The 26,269-nt window shown below is 38.8% G+C and overlaps 1 protein-coding gene across 2 annotated transcripts in view; it reads left to right on the top strand.

Annotated features, from left to right (window-relative positions):
- LOC122551366 (eIF5-mimic protein 2) overlaps positions 1–23,827 on the top strand; it is a 30,503-nt gene extending 6,676 nt beyond the window's left edge. For both annotated transcript variants that reach the window (XM_043693126.2, XM_043693125.2), the window contains exons 2-12: positions 1,778–1,851; positions 2,414–2,590; positions 3,672–3,766; positions 5,980–6,045; positions 6,274–6,409; positions 6,746–6,855; positions 8,535–8,705; positions 13,437–13,583; positions 15,132–15,270; positions 20,330–20,452; positions 22,630–23,827. In XM_043693126.2, the coding sequence (XP_043549061.1) occupies positions 1,788–1,851; positions 2,414–2,590; positions 3,672–3,766; positions 5,980–6,045; positions 6,274–6,409; positions 6,746–6,855; positions 8,535–8,705; positions 13,437–13,583; positions 15,132–15,270; positions 20,330–20,452; positions 22,630–22,658 (1,257 nt within the window). In that variant the 5' untranslated portion in view covers positions 1,778–1,787 and the 3' untranslated portion in view covers positions 22,659–23,827. The remainder of the gene's footprint in view (positions 1–1,777; positions 1,852–2,413; positions 2,591–3,671; positions 3,767–5,979; positions 6,046–6,273; positions 6,410–6,745; positions 6,856–8,534; positions 8,706–13,436; positions 13,584–15,131; positions 15,271–20,329; positions 20,453–22,629) is intronic.
- The last annotated feature ends 2,442 nt before the right edge of the window (positions 23,828–26,269 follow it).

Below are 26,269 nucleotides of genomic sequence, written 5' to 3'. Positions count from 1 at the left end.
TTAAGCAAGTACAAGCTTTTGGAGGAACCCTTAACACTCTTTGCGGGGCTTGCGAAGCCATCCTCCTTTTATTTAGAGTTTTACATCGTAGTCAGTCATGCACACAAGACACAACCCCCTGCCACACTCCTGTAGTCACATGCCACCCAAAAACCATGTGATTAGGTTATTTCTTAAAGCAGTAGCATTTACAGAGTATAATTAGATTGTCACATCCTACCTGCAAAACAGTAAAGCACACCCTTGGGACATCCAAATTCTTGTCAGCAAAACTAATTAACCCTTTAACATCTCAGTACTAGCCTCCACCACTTCCTCTGGCAGCCGATTCCATCCATGCATTACCTTCTGTGTGAAAAAGTTGCCCGTTGGGTTCCCTTAAATCTTTCCCATTTCACTTTAAACTTATGTCCTCTAGTTTTGGACTCCCTCATCGCAGGGAAAAGTCCTTGTCTATTTATCCTATCCATGCCCTTCATGATTTTATAAACCTCTATAAGGTCATCCCTCAGTCTCTGACACTCAGGGAAATTAGCCCCAGCCTATTCAGCCTCTCCCTCTACCTCCAACCCTGGCAACATCCTCGTAAATCTTTTCTGAAGCCGTTCAAATTTCACAACATCCATCAATAGCAGGGAGACAAGAATTGAATACAGTATTCCAAAAGTGGCCTAACCCATGTCCTGTACAATTGCAACATGACCTGCCAAACCATTGACCAATAAAGACAATCATACCAGCGCCACCTTCACTATCCTGTCTACCTGGGACTTCATCTTCTGGGGGCTATAAACTTGTATACCAAGATCGTCTTGCTTTGGATCTGTTCTTTGGTCTACCATTTAATTTACCATTTCCTACTTTTTATTGATTTGAATATTGTCTTATCATTTACCTACTCTTTGATTGATAATTTCCCCTTTCAGATTCTGCATAAATTGTTTAATCTTCTTTAGTTTTTAATTTCACACTTTTTAAAAAACTATTTGTTGAAAATATTTCTGCACAGGCCTATTGCTGCACATTAACCCCAAGTTTCAAATTCAGAACTTATGTAACTTATTTCACTCAAATTGCATTACATTTTTACATTCCAGAAGTAGTGGATTCAGGTGTGGCCTCAACAGAGCCCTGTTACTGACATTGTGGTCCATACCTGGCACTTGGCCTTAAAGACCATTATAACAGCTATAGTAAGAGTGACTTCTCACTCCATTGGTAGTGATGTTTTCCCATAGGTTTTTAAACATTTACTTTTGTAATATTTATGAATATTTTTGTCAGTCTTGTGAACCACACTTGTCTTTGGAAGACAATGTTCAAATTCTAAAGCATTTGCCATTCTAGACATTAGATAAATTTAATGAAATGACATTTTAGGATGAAGTACAAGGACAATTTAAGACATGATGTGATAAATGTAGCATGAAAATGTGACTGGTTTAAAAAACTTCATCACTTGTATTTTCTTCATTCTTGGATTTCTAGCAGGCTAAATGGTAAAGATCAATTAGTCAAATAATCCACTATCATTATATTTTGCGAATAAAGCATGGGAAAAGTCACAACTGGTACTTTTATCATAGATTTTCTTCTTATTAATTATTTTATGTTACTCTCTGTCTCAATATTTTATTGAGCTTTTACTGAAATGGTTTTGATATGATTTTAGTTGAGTTTCCATGTTTAAGGCTGTAACATGTATTGCTTCTTTGCTGAGCAAAATTAAATTTTGTGTAATGAAGACTTAATTCTTTTATTCTCACTTTTTTGGTAGAGTGTCTTTTATGAATAATCCAAAGCAGCAGAAGCCAACGCTAACTGGCCAGCGTTTTAAAACTAGGAAAAGAGGTATGTTACTCAACTAACATGTATCAAATACTAATTTGAAAATTGTGGGTCCTCAGCTTAACTGTATATGAATTTAGCATTAAATGAATGTCTGTGGTGTTTTGGTGTTAATTGCTTATTCTTTTATCATTAAGTGAAAGGCATAGACTATAAACCTATTTTCAGCTGGGGAAAATATAGTTTAGATGAACCTGTTCTACTTCCCTTTATGCTGAAGTTTTAGTTTGTGTTGAGAGATGGTGACATGCAGTCACATGGTATTCAGAATAAAATAACAGCTGCAATGTTAAATTTTTATTTCTGAATAATGTGGGACTCTGTTTGTGGCATTGTCTCTTATGCTATCGCACAAGTGACAATTATATTTGAATTTAGTGCGTTCACCAGTTGAGGCACTGTAAAAGCCATGGCTCACATCTTGCCTCTCTACTGCCACTTTTTACTGTTGCTGTAACATTGTATGCCTGTAAATAATGCCAAGTAGCTGCAATTTGACTTCTGGAAAATAACTAATAAATGTATGTTCCTGTATTTGCCATGCTGACAATTAATTTCTCTGTAGATGAAAAAGAGAAGTTTGAGCCTACTCAGTTCCAAGATTCTATTATCCAAGGTTTGAATGAAAATGGCAGTGATCTGGAGGCTGTAGCAAAGTTTCTTGACTCTTCGGGAGCAAAGCTCGATTACCGTCGCTATGCTGAAACCTTATTTGATATCCTGGTGGCCGGTGGGATGCTGGGTAAGAGCTCTATTTCAGTGTTACAGGCCTTTGAATCTGCATTGCCCATTTTTAACTGTTGAAGGATGGCTTTCTATGCTTCTAGGAAAGTGATGCTTCAGCTGGGAAAAGGAACTGTACTGTCGTGGTAAACTGAGTTAGAACCTTGCCTGCAGGAGGTCCATGTTTTTGTTGAACACTATTTAGCTTGGATTCTGAACTTAATAGTTTAATTGGCTGGAGTTTGAATGCAAGTTTGTGTAAGACATATATTTCAACTCTGTTCTACATAAATATATTGCATACGTAGTGATTCCATTTGCATGAAGTTGTTTTTCCCATCTATTCAAATTTAGGTACCACGCTCTTTTTCAATGTCCTTGAATTTGGAACTAATAATGGCTAATTCTGTGAAACCTCTGCTGTCTGAACTTAAGCCAAATAATTTGTGGAACAACATTACTTGAAAGATTAAAGGGATCAGAAGAGACAGATTTGACGCACGAGCCACACGTCAAGAGTCCTTTTCTATATATCTTGCTCTTGTTTTTTCCCAAACAGAAATTGAGGGAATTTCTGTTTGCTCTTTCTTTCTCCTCTTTTGCCCCTTGCTTCCTATATTCACCCAGCCCTCCCTCTCCACTGCCTGCACTTTCCTTGCTCCCACCCCAATTATTTGTAGATTAACTTGGCTTTTATTATAAGGGCCCTGTTATCTCTTTTCACTGCCCTTACTTGAATCCTGCTGTGTACTTGCCTGGTTGCAGATTGGTATAAAGCAAAGAAATCTATTTTTGTGGTCTCAGTTGGACACTCCCAATTTGTTTGTGACATCTTGTATGATAGTCAATTAATTCAATAGAATAGTAGGCTTTAAGCATAGAAAAGTAATGCCCAAGCCAAGTCTTTACGTGACCAACTTGGCTTGTCCGGTCTTATACATGTAACACCTGTAAACCATCCTATTCCCGTTCAAAACTTAGATTGAGCCTCCTCCATGAGTCAGGCATTCAGGTCTTAACCACTTGTGGCTTAAATTTCCTCATGCTTGTTAGTACTTTTGCCATTCACCTTTAAATCTTGATTTCCTTGTACTTTATAGCTCCAGGTGGTACCCTTGCTGATAACGTGACCCGTACCGATGTCTGTGTGTTTGCTGCTCAAGAAAACCTAGAGACCATACGTGCATATGCTCAGGCAAGTTTTATTGCCTTTACATTTCCCCTACTGTTGGAGAAATGCAAAGTTCACTATTTATGGATCTTACTAGCTGGGAGTGCTTGCTTCTTTGAAGCTATTGTCTCTATTCTAGCCACTGATTCTGGCCTTCTCTAGAACTATCATACAATCAGATTTTTAACTGCTACGATGACTTGTTTGATACTCAGATGAATGTCCAACTGAATAATCGTGACATCACTAAGATCACCTTTATAATGTCGCATCACTCAGTCCATGCCTCAACTTTGTTACTGCTGAAACTTTGATCCATGCATTTGTTACATCTGGACTTTATAGTGTCCTCTGGGTTAGCTGCCTGGCTTCCCACATTCTACCTTCTGTAAACTTGAGGTCCAATAATCTAACCAAGCGTCAATGCAAACCTCATTAACCCATGTTCACAGGTCCATGTTGGCTTCTAGCACCTTGATTTTTGAATTCCCATTCTTAGTGCTCCATTTATTTTGGAAAAAACAACTGCTCCATGGTCACATCCTCCCTGTCTCTAACTACATTCACCTGTACAACTCTCACTCCTCCAACATTTGTCTTTTTGAGCATCCTAATTTAATCACTCCACCATTGCCAGATGCATATACAGTTGCCAACACTGTAAACTATGGAATTCTTTTCCAAACCTCTCCTCTTCTCTTCCTTTTTAAGATGTTCCTTAACGCCAACCTCTGATCTGCCCTCCTCTTGTGGCTCGGTGTCAAATTTGTGAAGTGTTGTTGTGAAGTGTCTTAAGACATTTTACATGTTAATGGACTTATCTTAATAAAAGTTGTATGATATGTTTGTTCTTTTCGTGAAGGTAGAAAATTAAATCTGCAAGATTTTTTTCTCTTAGTCTCCAATTTTTAAACTTGTCAGAGCATAGTTGTAAATTGTTACTGAGGCTTTGTGTTATTTTATTGGCCTGATGCTCGAGTAATGACCTGGAAAGTGAGTTAAATGTTTTGCATTTATACTGTCCAAGAATATAAGGTACCTTACTTTGAGTTGTACCATTTCTCTGCTTCATTCGGTTACTTGGTCATTTGTGTGTTCCACTTTAAATATGAAAATAAACTTTTTTTCCTTACCCCCTTGGTACCACCAGATTGCATGCTACATATATTAAGATAACAAATTCCTTTTGGCTTGCATTCAGTCACACACAATCTTGCATCACTTCAGCATTTTGCATATTTGTTGGAATAAAGTTCAAGTATCAATTTCTAATGGTACAAAATGTAGTACTCCAGCCAATCTCCTCTTAGAAAGGAGGTGCAGAAAAGATTTTCAGCTGATGTTATAAATGATCTGTCTTGCATATTTGAGCTCCACAGAGTTAATCTTATTACTGTGTCTGAATTGGGTAGCTGAATATCAAAAATACTGTTTCCAATAAATTCTTATCAGGGTACAATAGCTATATTTTTGGTAATGTCAATATTAACGGCTGTTGGGAGTTCAGCAGTAGGGACGTTCATGCAGTACCAACAGGCAAATTTCTTTATAGTCTTGGACCTCTTATCTGGACAATAATTGGTTTTTCGTCAAATGATGCACTTTCTCAGATTACTTCAAACATAAAACTTAGAGCCATTCTAAAGTAAAGCATCATTGAAAAGAATGCTTTTATTCCTTTCTATAAAATGTAGGACCACTCAAGATTGAAGGGTTAGTGTACTTCACTATCGGAGCAAATGTCAGAGTCTCATTCATTGTATGTAACTCTTGTAATAAGAAGGCACTTCGTAATCTATTTTTAATGGTGGGCATTGATTTTAGAGGTTGTGATGGTAGTTATGGAAAACTGGGTGATTTTGGTCTGTTATATGACATCCACTCTGAAATTGCTAAGCTGGTGTTTTACATAGGTAATATGAACATGAATCGTTTGAGTTCTGAAACCAATATTTTTAGTTCTAAAGCCAACAGTTTGAGAAAACAACAGTTCTTTGACCTGCAGAAATATTGCCTTGATTGGGTGTATTCCTCAATTGGTAAACTTGTTTATCCTGTGTGAGACTACTTATATTTCATAATGGCTGAATCTTCATTGTGGTTTTAGAATAATGTATAATGATGTCAACCGAAGGATGAATTGTTACAAATTCTTCTTACTGTATTCTGGTAATGTTTGCTGTAGCTTTCAGCCACTTGCTTAAATAACTTTAGTGACTTAAAATTTTGCATTTCAGGTGTTTAATAAGCTGATCAGGCGTTACAAATACCTGGAGAGAGGATTTGAAGAGGAAATAAAAAAGGTTTGAATCTATGAAAGGGTGTAAGAGACTTTATAATAGTTCAAAACTTATTATTGTATTGGAGTTTTGCATTTAATTATTCAATCTTAGAAATAAAAACTAAACCAGCTGACTGCAATATCTGATATCCTTTTTAGACAAGTTTAAATGCTATTTATACTATGATATTGCATCCGTTCTCCAAATGTATTCATCAGAGATTAACATTTAACCACTGACTTGTTTCAGCTGCTGCTGTTCTTGAAGGGTTTTACGGAGTCTGAACGAACCAAGCTAGCCATGTTGACTGGGATTTTGTTAGGAAATGGAACTTTATCATCCTCTATTCTGAGCAGCCTCTTCAATGAAAACTTGGTCAAAGAAGGTAAAGTTGAGATTGATTCATGTGCTTTGTTCGTAAATCCTTGGGGTATAAGGCAGTCATTGGATCTATGACCCACTAATTCCCATGTCAATCATGGTGTCTCTTTTATTTTCAACGTTTGTTGTGCAACAATTCATTTCCGATAACATCCTTTCATGAAAGAATCTGCCATCCTTTCTTGGTTTGGGTACATCTGACTCTAGATCAACAGTAATGTGGTTGACTCCTACGGTGGTTGTGGATGGTTTGTGTTGAGAATGGTTCCATTGCACATGTAGTTGCATTAATACTAAATGAACTGGATCATTCTCAGCTTTTCTCTATTTTTTATTTCAGGTGTTTCTGCAGCATTTGCTGTCAAACTATTTAAATCTTGGATATCTGAAAAGGACATAAATGCAGTGGCTGGGAGTCTTCGAAAGGTCAACATGGACAATAGATTACTAGTGAGTATTTTTAAAAATTGAGTCATTTAAAATGGACTGTTCAGAATTTGGATGTTTTTATATTTAATTTGGATTGCATGACATGCCATTATAGACTGATCAGATTTTCCAACTGGGAATGATGAATGTTGTATAAGACTCTGGTGCGGCCGCATCTGGAGTATTGTGTGCAGTTTTGGTCGCCATATTATAGGAAGGATGTGGAGGCACTGGAACGGGTGCAGAGGAGGTTTACCAGGATGTTGCCTGGTATGGTAGGAAGATCGTATGAGGAAAGGCTGAGGCACTTGGGGTTGTTTTCATTGGAGAAAAGAAGGTTTAGGGGTGACTTGATAGAGGTGTACAAGATGATTAGGGGTTTAGATCGGGTTGACCGTGAGAACCTTTTTCCACGTATGGAGTCAGCTATTACGAGGGGGCATAGCTTTAAATTAAGGGGTGGTAGGTATAGGACAGATGTTAGGGGTAGGTTCTTTACTCAGCGAGTCGTGAATTCATGGAATGCCCTGCCAGTGGCAGTGGTGGACTCTCCCTCTTTATGGGCATTTAAGTGGGCATTGGATAGGCATATGGAGGATAATGGGCTAGTGTAGGTTAGGTGGGCTTGGATCGGCGCAACATCGAGGGCCAAATATTCTTCTATGTTCCAGTGATTTTCTGCGTGAGACTTTCTACCTTTTTGAGATTATTGGAAAATGTTGATATTTGCCACTTCATTGGCTTTCAATAATTTCACTGCATTTTGTTTTTGAATGTTGATAAACTTCAACATTGCTTCAGTCAGTGCCTATTGCTCTGAACTTCTGATTTTCGTTCCTACTACATAATCATTATTTGACTTGGTACAGTCTCCATGGGATAGAATTTTTGTTTTTCCTTTGTCCTTTTGTTATCTTCAGAGACCCAAATTTGTACCATCTAGGGTGTTTCAGCACACTTGTGTTGACTTCATTGTTTAGGTTGTGTGTGGTGTTACCCTCAAGGGATACTGCCTATTGCTTTAAAATGCAGCTCTTCTTTTTCATAATTCTCTTTATAGTATCTGGCCCTTCTGACATTATTTTGCTTTCTCCCTCACTTTTCTTATCCTTTTGAGATTGGAGTTCTCACAGTTTCTCATATTTTAAGTTAAACATTATTGATTTGTATTCACAGGAATCATTTCAGGGATGGGGGTGCCTTCCGTTATGTGGATATATTGTAGAAGTTGGGACTGTTCTCCTGAGGGGAAATTTGGAGGTATTCAAACTAATGGGTCTAGACAGAGCAGATGGAAAGAAATAATTCTCGTCGGTGGAAGGATTTACAACCAGAAGGGACATATTAAAAGGAATTTGCAAAGGAGCAATGGAGAAATTAGGAAAGCTTTTCTCTAAGGCGAGTCGTTAAGATCTGAAATGGATGTACTGAAGGGAGGCAGGTTCAGTTAAAGCATTCAAGTTGGATTATTATCTAAAAAGGAAGAACATGCAAGGGCACAGAAGGCAGTAAATGAATTATTCCTCTCTGTAAACAAGCACAGATAAGATTGATTAAATAGCTTCCTTCTTTGTTGTAACTATTCATTGGCATAAACCTAGCCAAATTCCCAACATTCACAGTATGTAGATTTATTCTAAATATGTTGTGAAAGAATATTCATCATAAATCATGTGGTAAGCCTTCTAAATCTTTTTCAGGAATTGTTCCCAGCTAATAAACAGAGTTATGATCATTTCGTTAAGTACTTTACTGATGCAGGGCTGAAGGAACTTGCGGACTTTGTCCGTAGCCAGCAATCTCTTGGTGCACGGAAGGAGCTGCAGAAGGAACTCCAAGACCAAATGGCCCGTGGTGATCCCCTCAAAGAGGTAATCGAATGATGTTAACCTTCTCTTGCTTTGGGCTTTGTTGAAGAACCAGAAACTGAAATTTGAAGGCATGTTAGTTTAAATGAAATTGCTGCTGTTGGTGTTGACTCTAGGTTTGTGGTTTAAGTTTAGTTTTTGTCCAAATCTTTGTGGCACTTGAATTCAAACAGATACTGACTTAATATGCAAAAAAAATTCCATTACAGTAGCGCCTCGACTTAGGAACTTAATCCGTTCCAGGACCCGGTTCGCGATCCGAAAAGTTTGCGAACTGAATCAATTTTTCCCGTCATTCAGATAGTGTAAGAATGCTTGGATGGCTGTTCACAGCGCACGTGCCAAAAACAAATGAGATCACGCGGGGCCCGAGAGCTTTTGCGTTCAACAAGCGCGTAGCAAAGCAGAACAATGAAACCACGTGGTCGCACACGGGCTTTTTGCGTTCATACCTTCATTCGTACCTTGAATTTTGTACGTACGTTGAAGCAAAATTTTACGTACAATCCCGTTTGTGAACGGGGTCGTTCGTATGTCGAGGCGCTACTGTATTAGAAATTGCATCTGCTTGTTCCTATAATATTCCTTTGGTCCTATGTAATAGAAAGTTGATTTGAGTTTTAAAATATAAAGGTCCTTAGTTTCTAGACGAGTTAATTCATCGTTGAGTTTGCTTTGGATTTCAGGTGATTGTCATGGTTGCTTGAGGTTTGCTTTTTCTCTTGCTTTCATGACTTGCAACTTTTAAAGTCTAGTGTAACTCATGGAGGATAATTGAGGGAAATCAATTATATTGTTCCTGTATTTGCTATTCCTCATTTCTAGGTCTCTTTGATTTTTGACCATGTTGTCTCAGATTAATGTCCCTGTTTATGGCCTCATCTGAAGGATGTGCTTTTCGTACAAGGGATAACTTAAAAGCAATTACAAATGTTTACATGCATGCAACTGTTTTATTTTTTGTTTGTGATGTAATAAATGCATATGACGTTTATACATCTGGTGATTAATTTTGAACACCTTCCTTTTGAGAGAGCTCAGTGAATTTAGCCTGAGAGTAACAACTAGAGATCAGAGAAATCCTTGTTTTCTCTGGACAACGTATTCTATGCAGTATATGCTCTCCAAGTTGGTCAGCTACACAACCACCATTCCCTTGTTGAGCCAAATTGCAATATATGTATAACTGTTTGATAATATTCCAGAGTCCTGAAAATTGCATGAATCTAACTGAATAATGTCAACAAACACTGAGTGACATTGTTTTGCTGTCAACTGTGTCTAAAATGTTCATTATTTTACATGATTGTATCATTCCTCCCATCATCTAAACTTGAGAAATATTTCCCTCAGTTGAAGGGTCAATAATAAAAGGGCATAGGTGGATAGCAGGACGGTTAGTGTCAATTTTCACCCAGAAGATGGTGGCAATGTAAAACACAGTGCCTGAGCTGATACCCTCCTCTAGCCTACTTTCTCCCCACCCCCACCCTCCTCTAGCTTATCTCTCCACACTTCAGGCTCTCTGTCTTTATTCCTGATGAAGGGCTTTTGCCCGAAACGTTGATTTCACTGCTCCTTGGATGCTGCCTGAACTGCTGTGCTCTTCCAGCACCACTAATCCAGAATCTGGTTTCCAGCATCTGCAGTCATTATTTTTACCTGAGATGATAGTTAAGGCAGGAAACTCCGACTTTTTTAAAAGTACTTGGATGAGCATTTGAAATATTCAAGACTGGCCAAGTGCTGGAAACTGGAACTAGTGTAGATTGAATAATTTTGTTTGTGCAGACTCGCTGGCTGAAGAGCCTCTACTGCACTGTATGATTCTCTGATACATGTACAGCTGCCAGCATGTTGATCAAGATTGAAGTATGTATAAATTCTAAGACATGGCCTATTTCCAACATATTTTTACTGCATGTTGTTTGTGTCTGCAAAATAGATGCATAACACTTTGTTTTTCCACAGCGAAAAGCATGATTGGCACATTGATTTTTAATTTGACTAAGTTTGATTAGTTGTCAATTGCAACATGTATCCAGTTATCAGTAGGCTCAGAAAATGCTGAATTCCAAAGTTTCATTCTAGTTGTATCAGTATCCCATTTGAAAATTAAATGGTGTTCCAAGATTGTTCGGTTTCAGTTTAACATTTTTTAAACCATTTATAATCCTCTAATTTTGGCTTCATAACATTACTTAGTAACTGCATATTCTGAATATTGAAGCTGATCCTGAGCAGAGACTGTGGTTATTCTAATTTCCATGATATCTTTCCTCAAACGTTGAACAATTTCTGAGAACAACACTGGTTCCTGGGCTCTTGTATTTTGCTTGGAAAGTGCTTATACAGAATTTTTAGCTTTGCCTTATCCCTCTCACTGAGAACTTCATGGCAGAAAAAGTATAAATTATTGACACTGACCAGCTGGAGCCAGTCAGGAATTGTGTGTGGCTTGTTCAATTTACTGAATCGTGTTTCATTATCACTGGCTCTGGGAGCTCAGCTGAGGGGGAGTGATGCCATTGTAGTGCAGTGTTTCTAGCATAACGGGAGGAACTCTGCAAGATTTAGTTTAAATTGTATATTATATCTCTTTAAAATGACAACTTCAAGACTTGTAGAAACAAGTAAATGTTTCCATGATAAGTTTGACTTTTTTTTTGGAAATACCAAACTTTTTTTCCTGATATGTACCTTGGTTCCAATATATACAGAACAACCTCGATTATTTGAACAAGAGGGCAGAGAGGATTTTGTTCGGATAACTGGTTTTGTTCAGAAACATAATTACGTAAAACATGTTTACAGAGTTTTTATTTCATTCAATCGATAAAATGTGTACAAACACTGGATATAAATTCTAGATATTTTACAAATAAAATCACTTTTGGCTAGAGTTTGACTGAAGTCTGAAAATTTCTGCTGACGTTTTCCAGTTTTATCCTGGTCCTCGACAGCATCTGAAAATGTGTTGCTGGAAAAGCGCAGCAGGTCAGGCAGCATCCAAGGAGCAGGAGAATCGATGTTTCGGGCATGAGCCCTTCAGGAATGGGCGGGAAGAGTGCCAAGCAGGCGAAAATAAAAAGTAGGGAGGAGGGACTTGAGGGAGGGGCGTTGGAAATGCGATAGGTGGAAGGAGGTTAAGGTGAGGGTGATAGGCCAGAGTGGGGTGGGGGCGGAGAGGTCAGGAAGAAGATTGCAGGTTAGGAAGGTGGTGCTGAGTTCAAGGTTTGGGACTGAGACAAGGTGGGGGGAGGGGAAATGAGCAAACTGGAGAAATCTGAGTTCATCCCTTGTGGTTGGAGGGTTCCTAGACGGAAGATGAGGCGCTCTTCCTCCAGCCGTCGTGTTGCTATGGTTGGGGGGAGGGGAAATGAGGAAACTGGAGAAAAAGGGATGAACTCAGATTTCTCCAGTTTCCTCATTTCCCCTACCCCCCACCTTGTCTCAGTCCCAACCCTCGAACTCAGTACCACCTTCCTAACCTGCAATCTTCTTCCCGACCTCTCCGCCCCCCCCCCCCCCCCCCCCCCCCCACCCCTACTCCGGCCTATCACCCTCACCTTAACCTCCTTTCACCTATCGCATTTCCAACGCCCCTCCCCCAAGTCCCTCCTCCCTACTTTTTATCTTAGCCTGCTTGGCACACTCTCTTCATTCCTGAAGAAGGGCTCATGCCCTGAAACGTCGATTCTCCTGCTCCTTGGATGCTGCCTGACCTGCTGCGCTTTTCCAGCAACACATTTTCAGCTCTGATCTCCAGCATCTGCAGTCCTCACTTTCTCCTCGACAACATCTGGCGTCCTTCTGTTCGGTGTCGTCCTGCTGTCCAGACTGACCAAATGTTGTCCCTCGCTCCTCAGCGACCGCTGAGCCCTTTTAGAGAGAGAGAGCGAGAGAGAGAGGCACAAAGTATAGGGGGAAGACGAGAGAGGGAAGTTTTTTTTTTTGCTGACTTCAGTTTATGCCCTCTCCTCAATTTTTTTTTTAAGATTGGTAATGTTTTCCTCATTTCGTCCTGTTTATTTTCACATGTGCTGACTCACTACAATTTGCTGTCCCCCACCAAAAAAGTTTCCATTAAATTTTCTTGTCAGCAAAAAGATATTGAACTACTTTTTAGGAAAAAACAATTAAAACAAAAAGTACAAGTGCATTTTTTTGACTTAACACTCTCTGTGGAGTGAGCTAAGAAAAAAAAAATTATTGACTTGCTCCGTTTTGCAAACCCAATGATGAGAGGGAATCTTGTTCAAGTGCACATCTCTGGCTTGCATGTGGTGTTCTTGTGTGTTCACAGTCACAAACTTTTGTCCTCTGGGAGAATAAATATCGGAGAGCCTTTTTATAAAAATATGTAAGACTTGACTGACATCACATATCCAGTATATATTTGAATTTAATTATTTATTAAAGCATACTTGCATCTATATTCCTCTTTAGATTTACAAAATGATGCATTAACTGGATGAGGAATAGAATTTTCCTATTTCAGTTGAAATGCATGTACAGGGACCTTGAGCTCTTGTTCGGGTAATCCGAAATTTGGAAAATTGATGCTCTGATAACCGAGGTTGTTCTGTGCAGTCTTGAAGGAGCTACAACATCAATTATGGTTGAGTTGTATAAAATTTAGTTGAGTTGTACAAAATGAGTTCAAATTGAATTAAGCTTGTATTTAGGGGAGAAGTGGTGAGGATATTAATTAAATTGTCATAAATTTGACAGATCATAAGTTATGCCAAAGAAGAGATGAAGAAAAATAGTATCTCTGAGCAGACCATGATAAGCATTGTCTGGAGCTGTGTGATGGGTGCAGTGGAATGGAACAAGAAAGAAGAATTGCTAACAGAACAAGCCATTAAGCACTTAAAGGTAATTCTCTATTACTTTAGATTTAAGGTAGCTTTCATTTTTCTGCTCCGGTGTCTTCTGAAAAGTCTAATCTTATGACTTGTGCAATAACTTCACAGTTGAGAATCTCTTTCTCCTTTTTTTGTTTTAAATTAACTTTTAAATAAGGTAAATAAGATAACCCATGGTGTGGCGCTGTAACAAAAAAAAAGTCAAAAGGTCAACAGAAACATCAAAAGTAAACTAATATGTCACCTTGTCCCTGCAGAGACCACTGGTCTCTGAAGGCCTCTGTGCCAGTGGACAGAACAATATTTATTCTATGGTTGACCCACCAATACTTGAAGGCTGGAGGGTGCGCTTAGGTAATTATCCAAAGTATTAAAGTAGTTGCTGTTTCTGTGTATGGGCCGAATATCTAGTTTTCCTCATACTTTGTTCGTTATGTAAAATCTTGCTATTGAGAATTTTGCTTGTATCAGTATGCGACTAATAAAATTGATGGTTTCCTTAGTATAAACTGCATAATTTTTTTGTTGGAGTCTTACCATGCAAGCATGGAAGATCTGGACAAAATATGACACGGGTCACTAAAATTTGCATTGTTGCTCATTTTTTCATACAATCCCATTTTAGTCACTATCATTCGGTAAATTGATATTGCACAAAAAGTCTGCAATTGACATGAAAAGGAATATGAAGCTCCTTGATGAATTTTTTCCCCTTTTTTAATTCTTGTGACCTTTATGAACAGCCTTGATAGCTTGATGTCTCAAATCTATTTATTTATTCATTCAAAACTTTAATTTGTATTTCAATTTCTCTCACTTTGGCCTGCCCAAAGGATGGACATAACTACCTTGGTGGTCCCTGAAATGATGCTGTCTCTGAATTGAACATTATACAGAAGCTATTTAGGATGTTTCTACTTTTGTTTTTGTTTTTCAAATTATAGTTAAATTATAACTGATAAGTACTTTAAGATTGTCTGTATTGGTGAGTTTTTTTAAAATCATTTGGTATTACCATAACTTTTGACCAATCCAAAAAATTATATAGCTTTGATAAAGCATGCTTCTGTTACTTTTTGACACTTAACATGAATTTACTGTTGATATGCAGCAAATGTTTTATTAACTGGCACCGATGGGACTGGGAGTGTGCTGGTTGATGAGTCCACATGACCAATGTGAGAATTCACAGTAATAGAAATGTAATGTTGGGGTTAAACAAATCATTGTTATGTACTTTATTTGCAACATAAATCACTTAAATAATCAACTTTGCCTTAAATAAAACTTACCGGCAAAGGGCCTTTTCAATTGACTATTCAGACATGGCAGAGATTGCGATAATGCAGTAAACCTCAGATGTTGGAGGTATATAATTTTTGATGGTTTTGAAAGAGTGATGGTTCATAAGGTGCCAGTAAGAACAAAATTTGTTGTAATATAACTTTCTTCCAGGAATTCGACCAAATCCGAGAGCAAATATTTTGTGTGATTTGCGATATGAAACTTGTGTCTTATTGAGCATGTATCTCATGTCTTTGTGTTGGGTGATTTTCAGCAATACAGCCCTCTCCTTTCTGCCTTCACTGTCCAAGGTCAGTCTGAGCTGACTTTGCTGCTGAAGATTCAGGAATACTGTTATGACAACATTCAATTCATGAAGGCCTTTCAGAAAATCGTAGTGCTTTTCTATAAAGGTAAGTGTGTGGTATGGATGACCAATGTTAAGGCTATTGGCAATATCTAGCAGTGTCATGGGAATAAAAGTGTTTTTAACAATTTATGAATGTGTACAAAATGATCATTAAATTTCATTATTGGTATATGAAGAATTATGCTTACGTCCAGTGTTAGGCTGGGAGGATGGTAGGGTGGTAGAGGAGAAATGTCAAGGAACAATGTTTGAGTTTTATACCATTTCTGATAATGAAATTACAAGGGAAGAGGATGGCCTAGTGGTCTTACCACTAGTCTATTAATCCAGAAACTCAGTTAATGCTTTGTGGAATCCAACCCAGCATGGTGGAATTTGAATTCATTAAAAATAGCTGGATCAAGAATGTAATGATGACAGTGAAACCATTGTCGATTGTCAGGAAAAACCCATCTGGTTCTGTAATGATCTTCGTGGAAGGAAATCTGCCATTCCTACCTGGTCTGGACTATGCATCTCCAGACCCACAACAACTACCCTCTGAAGTGGCCTAGCAAGTTGCTCAGTTGTAACAGTTGCTACAAAATCTCAACAAAGAAATTAAACTGAATGGGGCACTGAACACAAAAATAGCGTTGTTGATCTTGCAAAGTCGTCCTTGCTAACATCTAAAACTATGCCAAAATTGGGGACCTGTCTCACAGTCTAGTCAAGTGATAGCCTGACATTGTCTCTAAAGTATGATTCATAGAATCTGACAATGTTCCAGGCATTATCCTCACCATTCCTTACCCAGCAGCTAGTGGCACAGTAGTATACAGTTAGGAGGGAATTGCCCTAGAGTTTTCAACATCTGAACCTCAAGTCTCATGACGTCAGGTTAAACACAGGCAAGGAAAGATCCTGCTGTTTACCACAGACTGTCCTCTCTTGGCTGGTGGATCTGTACTCCTTCTTGTTGAATAATATTTGGGGGAAGTACTAAGGATGGCAAGGGTGCAAATTGTATTCTGGTGGGACATTTCACTTTTCATCATCAAAAGTAGATTGCCAGTAGCACTGATGATTAGGCTGTATGGGTTCTAAAGGATATAGCTGCTGGACAGGGTCTGCAGCAGGTGGTGAGGAAACACAACAAGAGGGAAAAAGCATACTCTAGCTCATCCTTACCAATCTGTCCATGATGGTATTGGTGAAAGTGACCAAGTCCCACCTTCACATTGAGAATACCCTCCATCATGATGTGTGGTGATATTACAATGCAAGAGGGACAGAAATGGATCTAGCAGTCCATACTAAGCATCCATGAGGCACTGTAGGCCATCAGCAGCAGAATTCTACAGCAGAACTATTAGCCAGGGGAGCAATGCTGATTCAATGGAGAGTGCAGGAGGGCATACCGACAAATAAGATGTCAATGCTGGTCAAGTATTGACTAGTATTGACAGAACTAGTAGATCAGATCTGAACTCTGCAGTCCTCCCTCATCCAGTTGTGAATAGACAATTGAACAACTCACTGGAAGAGGAGGCTCCACAAATATCCTTATCCTCAATGATGGAAGGGTCCAGCACATCGGTGCAAAAGATGAAGCTGAAGCATTCATAGCAAGTTTTAGCCAGAAGTGCTGAGTCAATGATCTGTCTTCCTCTCCAGTGTTTCCCCTGCATCAGATACCAGTCTTCTGCCAATTTGATTCACTCCACATGATTTTAAGAAACAGTTGGAGGCACTTGAAGTTAAATGCCTTGACAACATTACGTCAATGGTACTGAAAATTTGTGTTTCAGAACTTGTTGCGATCCGAGCCAAGCTAGTCCAGTACAGTTACAACACTGGCATCTACCCAACAATGTGGAAGTTTGTCCAGGTATGTCCTGTGCACATAAAGCAGGAGAAGTCCAACCTGACCAGTTGCCTATTCTCAGCCATCACCAAAGTGATGGCACCTGCTCAGCAATAACCTGCTCATTGACACCCAGTTTGGGTTCCACCAGGGCGAGTCAGCTGATTGTGTCACAGACTCAGTTCAACCATAGTCAAAAGAGCTGAATTTCAGAGGTGAGGTGACCGTGACTGTCGTTGACATCAAGATTGCATTCAACTGAGTGTGGCATCAAGGACTCTTAGAAACATTGGAATCCCTGAGAATCTAGGGCACATGTTCTGCTGGCTGTAATCGTTCCTGGAACGTAGGAAGATGGTTATGGTGATTGGAGGTCAATCATCTCTGCTTTAGGACATTTCTGCAGGAGTTTGTCAGGATACTGGCCTAACGACCTTTAGTTGCTTTATCAATGACTGTGTCCCTCCATCATAAGGTCAGATGTAGGATATTCGTTGATCAAATATTAACCATTCGCCATTCCTCAGATATTGAAGCAATCCATGCTTAAATGCAACAAGACCAGGACAATATCTAGGCTTGGGGTGACCAGTGGAAAGTAATATTTGTGTCACATGAATGCCAGGCAATGACTATCTCCAAAACGAGGTACTGTCCGTTAGCATTCAATGGTATTACCATCACTGAATCTCCCACTAATAACATTTATGGAGATTTCCATTGTCCAGAAACTCAACTGAACTTGCCGTATAAATAGTTGCTGTGAGAGTAGATCAGAGGCAAGGAATATTGTGCTGAGTAACTCCCCATCTCACTCCCCAAAGCTTGTCCAGCATCAACAAGGCACAAGTCAGGAGTGCAAAGGAATTCTGTCCACTTTCCTGGATGATTGCAGCTATAACAACACTCTACAAGCTTGACGCCAGGTCACAGCAGTCTACTTTATTGGCACCACATCTACAAACATTCACTCCCTCCAACCAATGCTCAGTCGCAGTGGTGTGTTCAATCTAGAATGTGCACTATGGAATTTCATGAAAAGTCTTTTCGGAAGTACCTTCCAAACCCATGACCACTTCCATCCAGGACAAGGGCAGCAGACATGTGGGAACAACCACACCTGCAAGTTCTCTTCCAAGTTGTTCACCATCCTTACTTGTAAATAAATTGATCCTTCACTGTCATTTAGTTGTTATCCTGGAACTCCCTCCCTGAAGGCATTTTGGTTGTAGCTATAGCACATGGAGTGCAGTGGTTCAAAAAGGTATCTTACCACGACCATTACCACAAGGGCAATAAATGCTGGATACTTGGTGTCATCCAAGTCCCATGTGTGAATATTTTTAATAAAAACTGTACTGCCTGAATTAGATCTCCTCTGATGTTGCTGTGTGTTAATGCTCCACCTGGACCAGGGGTTTTATGATTTCACTACAGTAGCATTGTTGTTTTAAAAATATTTCTAACCCTCCCAACAATTGTGGACACAATTGTTCACATTCATTAACCTAAAGTATAGTCTTTTGAATCTTGTTTGATGTCTTGGTCAGATACCAGAGATTGTAGTCTATTCTTCCAATCATACTAATCTGTGTTGACTATGACATGCTTTGCACTTGCCACAGAAACCCTCTATCCTCTCCCCTGAAAGACAGAATAGTTTATCTTGACCCCTAGAAAATAGAAATTGATTTTCATTCCATGTTGCATTCTCCATATAAAAATTCAGTCTTGACCAAGATTTTTTTTCTACCATTTTTCAAAATACTTTCTTCTGAGAAAGTATCACCAGAGCATTTTGTTAGTATGTGGTTTGGTTTTTTTTTGTTGCCAAGATACTGACATCTGTTCTAATAGATCTTATTAGCTTATAATTTGGTAATTGATAGGTGAATCAGCCAAAATCTTGGACTCATTCAGAAAGCAGATTTAAATGTCTGAGATACATGGAGGAAACTACATTCCTACTTACCAATTCCTAGTCTTGCTTGCCTAGTCTATAATTTCCAGAGGAAGTGGTGGATGAGGGTACAGTTAAAAGATTTAAAAGACATTTGGATGAGTATATGAATAAGAACTGCTTGGAGATATATGGACCAAGTGCAGGCAGTGGGACTAGTATAGTTTGGGGTTACTTTTGGCATGGACTGGTTGGACCAAATGTTCTGTATCTAACTAAGAATCTATGACTGTATAACCATATACAGACTGAATGCTATACACAGGCTTGAAGGAGGTGAACTGTCAAAAGAGACTGGGAAAGAATTTGCTGTCTTCAGGGTTGCAACATTCAGGTTGGGAATTGAGCTTTGTAACAGTTGGGAATATTTTATATCAAGATGTAATTGTTTAAAATTGCTTACGCCCAAGGGACTGTTGGCAGTGAGCCATCTTCAGTAAGATTTCTGTCTTGTATCATGGGTGGGTGCAATTTAGCACTGATAGATGCAATGCAGGTCTTGTGTGCTAGCAAGAAGTGGACTTTCTGAAACTGGGAAATAAGCTGAGTAGTTGTCAGAGGTGCTTGCACCAAAATGTTGTTTGTTTGGCTTGTAATTTTTTAAAAACTTCCAGAATGAATGCACAAATTATTCTACGAGGAGCAAGATATTTGCAACTGTAGATAATTTTCTATTTCTAACAAAAGTTTTGCTTAGTAGTAGGCGTTATGGTTACCGGGGGAACCAGCTTTCATAGAACATCTAGCAGCAAGTTATTTGTACTTGGTTAATTATGGTGCTTGCGTAACTGTCATGCAAATAAAACAATCCTATTAAGTTATAGTGACACTGTTACACTTGCAGCAGTGAATTTGAGGTAATATTCTGTGAGGAGGCTGCACTTAATCCTGAGTTTTCAGTTGCCAATTTACAATTCCCAACAGCAGGTAGAATGGATAACTGAAATGTGAAATTATTGCTGGACTAAATAATCATTTTCGTCCCTCGCATCTCCTACACCAACCCATCCAAAATTTTATTTACCGCATGAAAATGCAGAGTTTGTTAAGATCGCTTGTGAAGTACATATCATAATGGGGTAACCATTCCACTAAGTCCCATGGAATTTGTGACTCCGTGAGTTGCACAGACTATATTATCACTGGACATGGAACTGAAGCTGCACATTGCTGTTCTGTAGAAATTAATTCTTGGAAGATAGGAAGGTTCTTTTATTCTTTGATCTAATGTGATCTCTCTCTCTCTCTCTGCTTTTATTGGTATTTCCATCCATCTACATTTCTTTCTTTTAACAGCTGATGTTCTGAGTGAAGAAGCCATCCTGAAATGGTACCGAGAGCCAAATATGGCAAAGGGAAGGAGCATCTTTCTGGAGCAGATGAAGAAGTTTGTTGAGTGGCTCAAGAATGCTGAAGAAGGTAGTATCTAATGGATTAATGTATTCACAGTGGGTGTAGGAATGCATGGCTTCTAAGAACAGACAACAGCTTACTAGTATAACATACATTTAGTCATGCATGTACTGTTGCATTGATACAGAAACATTGTTTAGTTATAAAGTGTGATCTAGTGTACAGTATTTTATGCAGGCTTGTATTGTATTTATGATGCATCTGTGGAGCAAGTGGGATTTGAACCCAGGCCTTCTGACAATACTGTTGGAATATTGCGTGCAATTCTGGTCTCGTTGTTATGCCTTCCTTTATTGGTCAGAGTATTGAGTACAGGAGTTGGGAGGTCACGTTGCAGCTGTACAGCACATTGGTTAAGCCACTGTTGGAATATTGCATGCAATTCTGGTCTCCTTCCTATCGGAAAGATGTTGTGAAACTTGCAAAGATTCAGAAAAGATTTAGATTTAGATTAGATTTCCTACAGTGTACAGGGATGTTGCCAGAGTTGGAGGATTTGAGCTATGGGGAGAGGCTGAACAGGCTGTGGCTGTTTTCCCTGAAGCATCGGAAGCTGAGGGGTGATCTTATCGAGGTTTACAAAATTGAGGGGCATGGATAGGGTAAATAGGCAAAGTCTTTTCCCTGGGCTCGGGGAGTCCAGAACTAGAGGGCATAGGTTTAGGATGAGAGGGGCAAGATATAAAAGAGACCTACGGGGCAACTTTGTCACAGAGGGTGGTACATGTATGGAATGAGCTGCCAGAGGATGTGGTGGAGGCTGGTATAATTACAACGTTTAAAAGGCATTTGGATGGGTATATGAATAGGAAAGGTTTGGAGGGATATGGGCCGGGTGCTGGCAGGTGGGACTAGATTGGGTTGGGATATCTGGCCGGCGTGGACAGGTTGGACCAAAGGGTCTGTTTCCATGCTGTACATCTCTATGACTTATAGCACAGACTTGTTGTTTAGTAATCAAGGCATAATGTGTTCAGCATAGTTTTAGCTGCCAGTCTTGATCATCTCGAATGGCAGAACAAGTTGAGAAGATTGAATAGGCCATGCTTGTTCCTTTTTTTAAAATTGTAATTGGCAGGCCCTGACTTGCCAAATATTTGGTAATTACGTTCCATTAAGATTTTTGTTTTCTATATTTGCTCAATAGTAATACTAATACAAATAAACTTGTAGGTTTTGCTTTAGGAGTTAAGGTTTAAATTGGAGGTGCTGTTTCAGATGACCTGCTAAATTTGAGGGCGTTTTCTGTCTCTTACATTGGAATAATAAAATCCATGGTTCGATTATAAAAGGAGGGAAGAGCAGGAAAATGCTGACAGCCTTCCTTTATTCCTGATGAAGGGCTTCTGCCCGAAACGTCGATTTTGCTGCTCGTTGGATGCTGCCTGAATTGCTGTGCTCTTCCAGCACCACTAATCCAGAATCTGGTTTCCAGCATCTGCAGTTATTGTTTTTACCTCCTTCCTTTAACCAAATACAGCCCAAGCTGGCTGAGAAGTCACTTATTTTGTCATCTGTTGCTGATGCAGTGACAGCACAGCAATAGCGACCATTCAGAATACATTTACTGATTTTCACCTGGACATGTTTTGAAGAACAATTCAAAAATTACTTCACGCCAAATTTGAAATGGTAAGATTGCATTCAAAGGATTAGTAAAACTTATTGCTGACAAGTATAGGTATTGTGCCATAGCTTTATTATGGAAGGAACAGATCTATACAATAGGTCTCAAAAGATTTCAAAAAGAATCACCAGCCACAACCAATGTCTATTAATAAGCTGTGCAGTTAGAATACTAGTGTGCATGTTTCAGGCCTGTGCCGATCCTCCTTATTTTAATAGTCAGATTTGATTATGCTTCATAGCAAGTAAAACAAGGAAGTCCAAAGTTAATAGATGAACTGCAGTGACAAACTTTTTTTTAAACCAATGGTGATAACTTTGGAATAACCTGTTTGGTAGTGGTCATGAATGTACTTGTTTGGAAGTGGAATAAGACTTGTGGCTGTGAATGTTCAGCGGGTGGTCAGTCTGTCATCAATATGTTCATCTTCCAAGAACAAAACTGAATTCATTCACAAATGTATACTTTTTTTAATGGCTGCATTGTATTTAGTGTACTTAAAAGAAAAACTAATGCTTGCCTTCCCTGGTAACACGTTATCATCTTCTCTCCGCAGAATCTGAGTCTGAAAGTGAAGAGGACTGAATTTGGACGAATGTCAATTGAAATCATGTTCTGTATTTTTAATAAACCACAGGGGTTGTAGAATTGAATTTCAGAGTTCAGAAATTGTCTTGATTTGGCATTCTACCTCCTGTATTTTCTACTGTAATATCTAAATGTAAATTAAGGGCTTTACAGTGATCACACTGGTTTGTTTTAATTCTGTTTTCTATATAATAAAGTTATTGCAGACATGTTCTGACTTCAAATTATCAGCTATAAAAGTCCGTTACAGTTTTGAACGGTTGGGTTTTTTTTAATTCATCATGATGAAGCTTTATATTTTTCTGGGGAAGTTCTCATTTTCAGATTTAATGGTAAATCAGTGCTTTCTTGATGAATCTTCGGGTTGTATCAGAGGGCACAAGTTGTACATGACCTTAAGTTAAGCTTTGAAGGGTTCAGCACTTGCCGCTAAATGACCAGTGCTTTGTGGTGGTTATGGATGTGTTATGCCACTACTGGATTATATTATACCGCAAGTACAACTTGTTCAGACTCTTTGAAAGTTACCAAGAATTTACAGGAGGATGAAGTCCAGAAAATAAGACCATTTTATTTCAGTCTCTTTTTTTTGGCTACACAGTTGTGTTTTGTCCAAATCAAAATTGAGTACATGTTTAGTCCCAACAAAAGCAGTGGTGTTGTGACTCAATGGTTTCTTGCAATGTAAATGGAGAATTTCAAGTGCATCTTAATTTGTGTGGTCATACAAACCCTTTTGTCTGTATGCCGAGTGGTTTAAACCAAGTTGGTTCTTTTGTTGTTGTGTATTCTTCAAAAATATGTTACCCCAAGGAGCACAGTCCATCAGTCTTCAAATGTGTGCAATGATTGCAGGTTATCAGATCAATGGATTTTTGACCTGTGATTGGAGAAACTTGTGAATACATTTAGTTTTTAAAACTCATTTTTGTAATGCACGAAACAGGAGGGATGGTTCAGAACAGTTCAGCTCTGCTGCCTTAAGTGCATTTCTTTTGGTGATTAAATGAATGCAGCAGGAGAGGTAGAAGATGTTTTCTGAAATCATGGTTGGAAAACCCTTTCTTCACAGGGTTACTGTGTTACATGATGGAGAATTCTTCCCATTAAAAGAATTGTTAACTTTGGTTATATATGTACCAAAAATTAAACTACTTTTTAATCAATCAACTTGCCTAGAACACTGGCTTCTTGCAGTTAATGCATATTACTTTTGTAAATTATGTATAGAAGTTTCTTTGGTGTTCTTTGGCTGCTTTACATGATAGAAATTAGTGAAAGTTTCTTTTCCTACTCAGTGAAATGGCCACAAATGCCTTATTTTAAGGCTATTTTACCCAAATGTTGTTAACTTTTTAAGCTGCTTGTTTCTCCTGAAACTACAGTTAGAGTTTTCATAATGGTACAATTAAACTTTTTCTACTGAATATAGCACTAGTTAAGAACTAGTATTAGAACTAAATTGGCTTTAATATTTAAAGGCTTTAATACAGGACATTTCATTATCATGTTAGTACTAAAATCTGTGGATTATGCTTGATGTAGAGTGCACACTCTACTTACCATAAAATGACATGATTGGTTAAATTAGTTCTAGGTCTGTCAGTTCCCTGCAGGGATTGAGGGAGTTTTAACCAATAACTTGAAAGAATGTTGACTGCAATATGGATAAACACTCATGTGTTGATTTACTTTTTTTTAAAAAAAATCATGGGATGAGAGTATTACTGGCTAAGCTAGTATTTATGGCCCATCCCTAGTTACCCTTGAAGGTAGTGGTGAGCTGCCTTGAACGATTGCAATTCATGTGCTGTAGCAATACCTACAATGCTATGGGGAGTTCTAGGATTTTGGGCCAGCAAGAGTAAAAGAACAGCAATATATTTCTAAGTCAGAGTGATGAGTTGCTTGGAGAACAATTTACACCTGCTGATGTTCCCATGTATCTGCTGCCCTTTTTCTCAGTAGAAGTGGTTGTAGGTTTGGAAGGTGCTGCCTAAGGATTTTAAAATTTTCTGTGCTGTATATTGGAGATGGATGCTACTGTGTCCTGGATGGTGTCAAGGTTCTTCTGTTGTTGGAGCTGCACTTATCCAGGCAGGTGAGCAGTATTCAAACACTCTTGTGACTTGTGCCTCATGGATGGTGGACATCTTCAGTTTTCCTAGCCTCTGACCTACCCTTGCAGCTACTGTTTGTATAGTGAGTCCAGTTGAATTTCTGGCTAACGGTAATCCCAGGAATGTTGACCATGGGGATTCAGTGATGGCAATGACATTGAATGTCAAAGAATGGGTGGTTAGATTCTCTCTCAGGGAGAATTGTCTGACATGAATGTTACTTAGCACTTGCTATCCCATGCCTTGTTGCACTTAAGTTGAAACTTTATTGCTGGAACATGCCTTGTTGCACTTAAACATGGTCTATTTCAGTATCTAAAGAGTTACAAATGAACATTGTGCAATCATCAGCAAACTTCCCTATTTCTGACCTTTTATTGTGGAGGTTAGGTTATTGATGAAGCAGCTGAAGATGGTTGGACACTACACTGAGGAGCTCCTGCAGAGGTGTCCTGGAGCTGAAATGACTGACCTCCAACCAGAAAATCATCATCCTATGTGCCAGGTATGAGTACAAATATCAGAGGTTGCCCCAATTCTCATTGGTTCCTGTTTTGCTAAGGGTCTTTGCCAGACTCTGCCAAATGCAGCCTTAATAATAAGCGCTGTCTCTCTTGCTTCACTCATCGTAAGTCATAACAAACTCAGTGTTAACTCTTTCTCTCCATGGGTGCTGCCAGATCTTATACTTTTGTTCAAAACAAACAATTATCTGGTTTGTAGCAAAATTGGGAATAAAGAGCAGCAGGCCCTCAAAAACAACCACTATTGTTTTATAACCCTTTATGTAAAATTGTTTGTTTTCAACTTGGAGGAAGGCACAATCTAAGAATTGTCAAGTTTGGTAACATTTGATATACACTACTAATTTGACAGGTTTCCTCTGGGATCATGTTTAGCTTGGCAGAAGCCCAAGTTTTGTTTAGAGAAGGCAAGAGCATGACCTTGAGAAACATATCAGCCAGTTGAATGGTGGAACAGAATTAGACTAACATCTCATGGTTTGTGTATAGTGATCAGTCCTGCTATGTTCAAGAATGACTCTGAGCTTGATTATAAAAGCCACAACTGCATTAATGCAATCTTGGCTAATTCTTGGCACCATACATTAGGAAGTACATAGCTTCGGAGAAACTTGCTCAGTGTGGATGAGTTGGACCAACAGGTCTGTTTCCTTGCTGAATGACTGTTATTGCTATCTCAGGGTGATCGTGCAGAATCTTCCAATCAGGATTTATTATTTTGTATTTGACTCATTAGAGAAATTTATTTTATTTTTTCTGGACAAGCTCTGGGGAGGGGTAAGGGATTAATTGTGGATGGAGTTAAGAGAATGCAAAGAACAGCCTACAAACCAGTAGCAAAGTTAGGTTGACTTAATGCTTGGACTTATTTTGCAACTATTAGCAGCATAAGAGCTTCAGCTGGCCACACCAGCATAGAAAGATGATTGCTTGTGATTTAAATAGCTGAGATTTATAGATACAT

The sequence above is a fragment of the Chiloscyllium plagiosum genome, unplaced genomic scaffold (genome assembly GCF_037043375.1).
Source record: "Chiloscyllium plagiosum isolate Xiang-an unplaced genomic scaffold, Cpla_swu_hap1 HiC_scaffold_7, whole genome shotgun sequence".
NCBI classification, from domain to species: Eukaryota; Metazoa; Chordata; class Chondrichthyes; order Orectolobiformes; family Hemiscylliidae; genus Chiloscyllium; species Chiloscyllium plagiosum.
This window is presented reverse-complemented; position numbering and strand designations above follow the sequence as displayed.